The sequence below is a fragment of the Silene latifolia genome, chromosome 8, assembly GCF_048544455.1.
Source record: "Silene latifolia isolate original U9 population chromosome 8, ASM4854445v1, whole genome shotgun sequence".
Classification (NCBI taxonomy): Eukaryota; Viridiplantae; Streptophyta; class Magnoliopsida; order Caryophyllales; family Caryophyllaceae; genus Silene; species Silene latifolia.
In genome coordinates, this window is record NC_133533.1 from 87,941,922 (window position 1) to 87,951,957 (window position 10,036).

General features: G+C 37.7%; 1 protein-coding gene across 1 annotated transcript; it reads right to left on the reverse strand.

Moving 5' to 3' along the window:
* Nucleotides 1-1,069: 1,069 nt before the first annotated feature.
* LOC141595473 (uncharacterized) lies at nt 1,070-3,551 on the reverse strand. The gene is made up of 3 exons (XM_074415440.1): nt 2,118-3,551; nt 1,745-1,977; nt 1,070-1,409 (listed from the first exon to the last, which is right to left on the reverse strand). The coding sequence occupies exons 1-3, from the start codon at nt 3,549-3,551 to the stop codon at nt 1,070-1,072; spliced, it is 2,007 nt and encodes a 668-aa protein (XP_074271541.1).
* Between the last annotated feature and the right edge of the window lie 6,485 nt (nt 3,552-10,036).

Below are 10,036 nucleotides of genomic sequence, written 5' to 3' on the forward strand. Positions count from 1 at the left end.
TTTGCTTCAACTATGATACATTAAGCAACTCAATTAGTAATCCATTGTTACTGTAGATGTCGCTTCTTGTGTTTTTGCGAAGTTAAGAGCATGCCATTATTTGAGAGCCGAGCATTTCGTAGCTACTAATTGCGATTCTTAATGTTACCTGTTTTCATCCTTCTTTTCAATTTGGTATAGCATATGATGACAGTTACGATAGTTTGAGCACTTTATCAATTGTGTTTTGAAGCGTGGATGGTATTTAAAAGTAATGGCATACAATAATATAGAAAGGCTACTTGAGCATTTGTTTAAAAGACATGTGGCATTATATTCCTCTTATTTTTATGTCATTTGGCAGTGGTTTTAACTATACTATATTACTACTAGTTTAGATCCCGCGCAATGAATGCGCGGTATTTATAGAGTTACTAATATAAATCCCGTGCAATATATGCACGTATTTATAGAGTTTTACTTTTTATTGTATTATTTATAGAATTTAAATTGACAAAACACTTATTTTTCACGTTTCTCCTTATTGTATTTTGATTAGAGAAATAAATAAAAATTTAAATCGTAAGAAGTAATAAAAATGGGTGTTTTTTTTTGAATTTTTTTGGTTTTTTTACCGATAAATTAATGATGTGAATTTACAAATATTTACTAATAACATATTTTTTAGTCAGTGCAAATTTTTATTATAAAAAGTCAATGAAATTTAACAAATATTTACTATACCATATTTTTTAGCCCAACTTCTTATCATAAAAAGTCAATAAATTTTTATCAATAAGTTCTTTTAAAATTAAAAAAAGAATGTCCTTATCCTAAAAAGATCGGAGATAAATTTGTGTAGAATGTGAAATATTAAATGTTATAAATATTTAAATAAAAAAGATTATATCCATTTATAACTTATCACGTCCACACCTATACTATATGCTAAAAATACCAAGCACTATTATTCTAGAAAATATGTTTTAGGCGGGAAAAGTTGGAGTTTCTCCTATTCATTTAGTAAATAGGGGATTGGATGGATATTGGTTTAGTAAACTTTTTTTTTTTTTTGACGGAGGGGCTAAGATCATCGCATAGCTGAAGTCGCTAGACGATGAGCAGTCCGATTTAAGATTCTTGGACAGTGACTTATGGAACAACAATGACAGGAAGCAAGTACATGAAAAATAGAACGTAAAAGTGTCTTGAGCTCTTGTTGCACCTCCGTGCAGTCAGCTAGATGAAGAACAAGACGTAGACAGTCAGTTTGAGCGTCAATGTGCCAGAAGCCTCGATTAGTTGCATCCCTGAGAGCATGAAAAAAAGTCGTAGCTTCAGCTTGTAAAGCAGAGCCTGGCCAAAAACGAAATTGCCCAGTATGAAAGACGACTCCATGCGAATCCTGAAAAAGCCACCCAGCAGATGCCCTAAAATCCGTATGCCAAAAAGCATCACACATAAGACGAATATTATTAAACATAGACAATTGCTAATGATAAAGAAAGGCAGATGGTTCTTAATTGAGTCCATCACAGTAGAACCCCCGAAATTAGAATTGGCAGAGGAGGAAAGACGACGCTTAGCAACTGAGGAATTGTTGATAGCATCCGTTGTTAGGAGCTTGATTTGTGAAGATAACCCCATAACTGAATCAGGATGAAAAAGCAAACCGTAAGCACCATATTCTCCATAAAGTGCTTATGAAGAGAATGCAGGAATCTAAGGAATCGTCCCTATGAAGAAAAGTGATCCAATTAAGTACCCATGATTGAATAGAAATATTGCGCCATTAGAATGCGAATGCCTAATGGGAACCCGCCTGATGTGTGATGTAATCGAGCGATCACGAAATAGATGTTCTAAAGATTCCAAGTGATTATCAAAAGAGGCAGCTAGTTTGCACTGATAACTCCATGGAAGATTTCTTTTACTAGCTTCAGTACCAATAGGAAGAGAGTTGGACAAAAGTTTCCAAAGGAAAGTTTTCCATTTGTCCTGAATAGGTAGAGTCCATAACCGTTTTTTGCAAAACGCTATTGAAAAAGCAGCCATTCGATTGCAATCCGTATCTGTAGCCTTGGTAGCCCAAACATGGGAGAAGGCCATCGCATATCCACTTTTAACCGAGTACTGACCGTTTTTATTAAGGTCCAATAAAGACTATCATCAAAGTCTTCAGCAGCAAGAGGAAGTGCAAGAATGTAAGGGGCCATAATATTGCCACAAATAGAAAAAACGGCATCAACATCCCAATCACCAATAGCAGTTTGCAATTGACACACATTAAGGGATGGCTTCTCATTGATTTCATGATCAGAAAGGCCAAGAAGTTGACCCAAAGACAATCCATAAATCCATTTATCCTTCCAAACATCAAGAAGGGATGGAAAACCAACTTGCCAAGCCAAATTTTCTCGTAACAATTGAATACCCCAGCGAATTCCACGTTCTCCCCAAGATCGAGTCCCTGTTGTAGCAAATGATGAGCTGAAAATAGTGTCAGGGCTTAGTTTAAATTTTGGTCCAAGAACTTTGCTAATGAGGCTAGTAGGATTGACCAAGATTTTCCATCCAATTTCGGCTAAAAGGCTTTGATTAAGACATCCAATATTACGAATGCTAAGACCACCGCCAGATTTCGAAGCACTAATAAAAAGATTACTACACCAGTGAAGACTTCTCTTCATAATAGTTCCACCCCTCCAAAACTGTGAGAGAAGAGAATTAATCTTCGAACTCACACTTACCGGCATTTTAAATACCGATAGAGAGAAAACAGAAAGCGAAGAGAGAACTGAATTAATGAGAGTCAGTCGTCCAGCCGATGATAAGTAATTATTATTCCAGCTTTGAATTCTTGATCGAACCTTATCAATAACCATAGCAAAAATCTCCTTCTTTGAGGCCCCAAAATCTGTCGGTAACCCCAAATACTTACCCATGCCTTTATTTCCAGGTGCCTTTAAGATTTTTAGACAATCCCGATAATTTCTAAGAGTGCAATTAGGACTCGTAGTTATAGTAGTCTTAGCCTCATTTATGCGTTGACCAGGCGCATCCCCATATTGATTTAAGAATACCATTAGGGCTCCACAATCCGAGGCCCTAGCATCCATAAAGAAAATTGAATCGTCAGCAAAAAGCAAATGCGAAATAGGGGGAGCCTCACGCGAAATTCGGATACCCTTTATCAGTTTTTTGTCTTGTGCATCACATAGTAATTGAGATAAAACTTCCGTACACAAAGCAAAGAGATACGAAGAAAGAGGATCCCCCTGACGAATACCAGCCTTTGGTCTAAAACTCTTTCCTGAGGAGCCATTGATCAAAACTTCATAAGAGACCGTAGTGACACAATTCATGATAAGATCAACAAATTTAGACGGAAACTTCATGGAAAGAAGAGTGCATTTAATAAAATTCCAATCCAAACGATCATAGGCCTTGCTCATATCCACTTTAACAGCACTAAGACCTCTCTTTCCAAAACGCTTATTAGAGATATGATGCAAGATTTCATGTGACAGTAAAATGTTATCAAAGAATGTGTCGACTAGGGACAAACCCATTTTGATAATCCCCACGAGAAGAGACATCACCCTTTTTAATCATTAGAAATACACTTTGTAACGATTTTTATTATAACGTTACAAAGACTGATTGGTCTAAAATTATCAACTGTCTCCGGACTAGTAACCTTTGGGATGAGGGCAATAACAGTACGATTGAATTCAGCTGAAATGTTTCCAGTATTAAGCATAAAAAGGACAACATCCTCAACTTCAGTTTTGATATGAAACCAAAATTTCTGATAAAAGAGAGCAGGAATTCCATCCGGTCCTGGTAATTTAGTTGATCCAAGTTGAAAAACGGCTGTTCTAACTTCCTTGCGTGTGAAACTAGAAGAGAAAAAATCTTGCTGATCATTAGTTAGGAAGGAATTTATATTCCCAAACAAATGGTGACGAGTCACTTGAAATGCTGAAATGTACCACGAGAAGTATTAACTCCATAAATTTCTTTGAAGTGATCGTCAAAAATACCAGCTAATTCTTGCTTATCGAAAGTCCAAGAGCTATCAGCCCTCTTCAAACCAATAATTAAATTACGATCATGCCTATTCTTAACTGAATTAAAAAAGAAACGAGTACCAGCATCCCCGTCTTTGATCCAATGTATTTTTGCTCGTTGTCTCCAATAGAGGGTGGCAGCCTTATTAAATTCAATATAGCTATCATGCCATTTTTTATATCCTTCTTCACTGTGACCACTAAATTTTTTTTTCCAGTTCAACTTCTAATCTTTCATCAAACTCAGACCATTTTTCGTTCCATGATTTTCGCTTAGCAAGAGTCCAGTTCTTGAAAACATAGCGAGTTCTTCGTAATTTTCGTGAAAGTTTTGTCACCGGAGATCCTCTATCATGAAGAAACCACTCTTTCTTCAATAGTCGAAGAGAATCCTCATATTCAAAAGCCCAGGCTTCCATTCTAAATGATTTGCGTTTATGAGGTTCAAAAAAACCAGTATCAAAGATGATTGGCGCATGATCAGAGCATTGAATAGGGAAATGTTTAATGCCAGAATAAGGAAACACTGAATACCATAGAGGAGACGCTAACCCTTTATCAATACGTTCATAAATTCTTTTATTACCCTTTCAATTATTACACCATGTGAACTTCGGCCCTTTATAAGCAATATCGAAAGGGAATTTCGAACTTTTCATTCCGAGAAGAATTCTGCTCCGTCAATGGAACCCTTGTTACCTCCCAATTTGTCAAAGGCACTTAAACTGCAAAAACGCTCCATTTCTACCATTATTTAAGGAGCACCATTAATAGGTGATCACCCAAATTCATTTCCATGTTAAAAGCTTAGCGTAATTTGATTTGAATCTGTAGAGGTGATCAATATTATACTCCCGTGTATAAGGAAAGGTCTCTGTCTACCTTCTCCAAAATTATAATGGTACACACATTTTTTTTTTTGCATCTATAAGACTATAACTACGTTTTTGGCGGAGATTCTCAAGCATTCACTTTTAGATTTTAGCCATAGTTTAAACTTAAAAGCTAACTTGATTCTATTAGTTATAGATAGATGCAAGCTCATAAATTTCCCAAGTCCATTAATTGAAAGAAAAAGAAAAGTCTCCTCCTCTTTAAGATCTTCTCTATAAAAGTCTCTAATTGATCGTGAATTCAATATCACAGTGTCATGGTGCTAATTATTTGTTTCAGTTGATTCTCAGTTAGTTGCAGAGCTGCAGGAGAATTGAACTTGACGATGGATAATCACTTCATTACCTTGCGATCAGAAGAAGTTATAAGCTGGTTGATAGGCTATCGCACACCTATGCAAAGATAATATTTATACCCTAGACAACAAATGAATGTAGTACTTAGGGGTCGAACCCAAAGGAGACGGGAGTTATTAATTAATTGTTATGGATTGAATTTTACCTTGGTAGATTATCGATTGATTGATTGGGTTGAAGTGATGAAACAATAGTAAATAAAATGTCTAGGGAGGTTGGGTCATACATGCAAATTATGTAAATGCTCAAATTAAACATAGGAGTTGATAAATCGTTAATTGTTTAGGCTTAGAGACACCCACCTTACGATGTTAGTGTCAACCATATACAGAGTCCTAGAGAAACTCTCGTCCATGACTAGATCGTCCTACTACACATACTTAGCTAATTCAATTCCGTGCCTCTCGACTTTTAGAATGAATGAACAAACTTAATCAATGAATAAGGCCTTTAAACAAAGATTAAACGTGACGATGCAAACATGTGATAGAAACAATTAGACAATATTATATCAACCTAATTTAACATTTTACAAATACTTTTTATGCATGGCTCCTTCATTCCCTAGACAAAAGAAACTACTCTAACACGGTGGAAATGTAAATTAAACTAATGATAAATGAAATGGCAAACATAATGAAAATATGAATAAGAAATTACCTTGCAATTGGAAATGGAAATGGAAATGGAAGAACAATACTTGTAATATAAATAATTTGTAAATGTAAATTGTTTTATAACTTGTAATGTAAATAGAAAATGTAAACAACATAAAGTAAATCTAAACTAAACTAACTAAGAGCTAACCTAAACTAACTGCTAAATTTAGAAAGAATTTCTTTGTAAAAGTGTGTAGAAAGATGGTGTCTAAGTGTTTAAGTCTACACCCTTTATATAGGAAATGAGGGGTGAAACTTAGAGCAAATACAAGGGGACCCCAAATATTTTCTCTTAATTGCTTGAGTAATTGCCTAGAGAATCCCATGTGAGCCATTAATCCCATCTTTAAGCCTTTGGTTAATCACACAATTTAGCATCCCATAAGCATCCAAAGTTGAGCATCCCATGTTGAGTTTGTGTGGACTTCTTAATTTGGGCTTCACTTGTGATTTCATTTGTGCATCAACCCACTTCACAATTCTTCATACTTGGACTTGTCATTTCCATAATATCCTACCATGGTCCATCTTGCTTCCACAATTAGCCTTGATTCTAGTTACTTGAAAATTTGTTAGAAATAAGCTCCTAAAAGCTCAAGTTCCTACAAAATGTGACAAACCATGCAAAGACAACTAGAATACAATATTAGCTCATAAAATCACTAAGGTTAGTGCAATAATCAAATATATTAGAGCTAAAATAAGGAGATAAAGTCTATATAAAATGGACTTATCACTGGTGAAAGATGATATAGACTTGGTTAATTATGTAATCATGGTATATATTGTTCAGTATTCATGGCAAGGTCTTACCAATTTCCTGTAAACTTGGCATACAGTCATAGAGTGATAGTTGGCCAGCTATCTTATAATAGTAGGCATTTCAAACTTTTATACCACTATATATAATTCCTTCATCCCGATCATTTATTTATCTTTGATTAAAATACCTCTCATGAAGAATGTAAAAGGTAAATAAATGATTGGAATGGAGGGGGGGTACTTATACAAATATCGAGTATATGGATAGTCATTCGTTTTGATAAAGTGGTTGTACGAGAGTTCTCCCATGCTTTCACTGTAATACTACGGTTTTATGAGACTCTGGGTACTCTATCGAGTGGGCCTTACTCTGTCGAGTAAGGGTGTTTTGATTTAAGAAACAGTAGTCTGCCTGTAGGGTACTCGATCGAGTAGCCTGGGCACTCGATCGAGTACGTCAGTTGCTCGATCGAGTAGCTCGGTTTACGGGTAATATTTTGTCCGGTTTTGTCAATAACACGGATTAGTATATAAATCTTTCCGTCATCTTCATAATACACTTTTACAAACCTAATCACATTGAAAAGAGATTCAAGTTACGTTCTTCGCATCCATCCGTGTTATTGACAAATCCCGAGGCTTGAGAGGTCGGATTTCATCGTTCTTTGCATCCTTGTGATCCTTGCGTCGAGGGTAAGATCTACGTACCAATTTTATAGTAATTAGTCAAGTTTGTTTAAACCCTATTTTGGGGGATTGAGGATTTGTGTTTGTTTTTGTATGGTTAGTGATTATGTGATGATGTGTTAGGAAGAGGATTCGTAGAAGAGGCTTTTTGATACAGCTGTTGAGATCGTCTGCGTGTGTTGCATTCCAGGTAGGGTTTTTCCTACTCAGTATTAGTCACATAATGTGTTGGTTGTTGGTTGCGATTGTTGTATAATATCATATTCGTATTGTGACGGTTGTTGGAATTGGTTACTGTTGATAGTTGTGATTGATTGTATCTGTCTGTGGTCTTCGGGTGCGTCCCTGGCTGAGTGGGGTCACTTGCGGGAGTGGCTTCACGCCCATTATTCGCCTTCTGTGGAACCCGCCACAGAAGGGATGTGCACATTAATGGATTTGGGTTTATCACTCTATGGTATGAGCGGGGCTTAGGTGGGAATGGCTGCGGTCCCCCACTGGCGGTGTGGAGTAACCTGTTGCGATGGGTACTCTGGCAGGACTACACACTTTAGTGTGTAGTCAGTGATGAGGAGTTAACTATGGAGTTTCGGTTACGTGACGATTGAGATGTGTTGGTTTCTGTCTTATTGTAATTATATATGATTGTGTGATTAGTACTGACCCCGTCTTTGTTTTGAAAAACTGTGGTGATCCATTCGGGGATGGTGAGCAGTTGTTGAGCAGATATGAGTCGAGACATATGGGCTAGCTGGGATGTGTCACCACGAGATGATAGAGTCTTCCGCTGTAGTTTGAGTAGCTTGTCAGACATTTTGTTTAGTTGTCAGACATTTGGTTTAAGAACATGTAACCGTATTTTACCAGTTGGTTTTGGATTGTATTTACTAAACTTTATACTATCTAAACGTTGTTTCTATATTGTCTTTTGATTATCATTGCCTCGGGAAACCGAGATGGTAGCACTTCAATGCCTTAAGTGGTCCTGGTAAGGCACTTGGAGTATGGGGGTGTTACAAAGTGGTATCAGAGCGACGATCCTGAAACCTGTAACTAATGAATCAAATGAACATAGGGAGTCAATTAAAATGAACCCGGGGTAAAAGTTGTAGGAGCTAATGCAAAGGCTTGGGAGACGTCCTAAAGTCGCGAACTCGCCCTGCAATTTTAAACCGGTCACATGGGGGGTATATGTGTCAAGGTCGTATGTGTTGCCTTTTTGGTTCAAATGTGTACATAACGGTATGTGTTGTGAACTGTTGGATGATGGGAGTGGAGGATTGAAAGTATGGTTAAAGGTTAAAAAGATATGTTTTGTATGTAAATTGAATGAAGAAGCATGTTGGGTGTTTATAATGTGGCATTTTGATAATATGAAGTAGATTGCTTTAATGATTATATGAAAAAAATTTTAGATATGCATGCGTAGTTATAATTATAGTGCCGAGATTATAAAGATTGCGTATTATGTTGGGGTAAGTGAGATAACATGTGGGTAGCGTATACGAGTCGGCATGACTCGATCGAGTGGGGGGCACTCGATCGAGTAGGTGAGGTGCTCGATCGAGTGGGCTTAACTCGATCGAGTGGATAGTTTGACGTTTTTATGGTCGAACCGTGTTTTTTGGGTACTCGATCGAGTACATAGGGGCACTCGATCGAGTAGAAGGCACTCGATCGAGTGGCTTGTCAGCTCGGTCGAGTATGTTAGAGATCAGAAGGTCTGTTTGGGGTTTGGAGTCGGGGCACTCGATCGAGTATGTTGGGCACTCGACCGAGTAGCCTCAACTCGATCGAGTAGGTTTTAGCACTCGATCGAGTGGGTCTGGGGCAGTTTTTCGTGTTTTGGGTTATGATATGTATGTTTATACCTACCTTTTCTTATATAGTTTCAAGATACCGCCAAAAAAAACCGCTTTGTATCCGAGAGCTGAGAGCATGAACGTTGATGACATAATTAAGATGTTGGAGCATCAAGATGCTCTTACGGAGGCACTGAAGAGAGTGGGGAAAGATAAGGAGGTTGATCATTCTAAGATCAGTCTTTACATAGCGAGATTTAACCCGAAAGAGTATAAGGGGGACCGGGAGCCAATTCTTCTTGACAATTGGCATCGTGAGATGGAGAATATTCTGATTTGGTACATTGTCCTGATAAGATGAGGGTAGAACAAGTCGCTGCGTTCTACTTGAGGGAGGCAAAGAAGAGTGGTGGGATGAGGTAAAAGTGAATGCTAGAGATATATATGAGAAGCAAGGGCTGCCTGCTATTCCTTGGGAAGAGTTTAGGAAAGCTATGAAGAGGGAGTTCGTGCCGGAGCATGTGAGGAGTAAGTTGAGGAAGGAGTTTGATAGGTTCAGGATGACCTCTGAGATGTCTGTGGCTGAGTATTACAAACAGTTTAATGAGAAGGCTAGGTATGCTGAGGATATGGGATTGAGTGATGAGAACCTAGCTCTGAGCTTTGAGAAGGGGTTGACCCCGATAATGGAGAAGTTACCCGTGGGGATCCTTACTGATGTTAAGGAAGCTTATGAGAGGGTGGGGAGAGCTGAGAGGTTGGTAGAGATGGCCCGAGAGAGAGGTGCTGAGAAAAGAAAGGCTGAGAGCGAGTGTGGTGGCCAA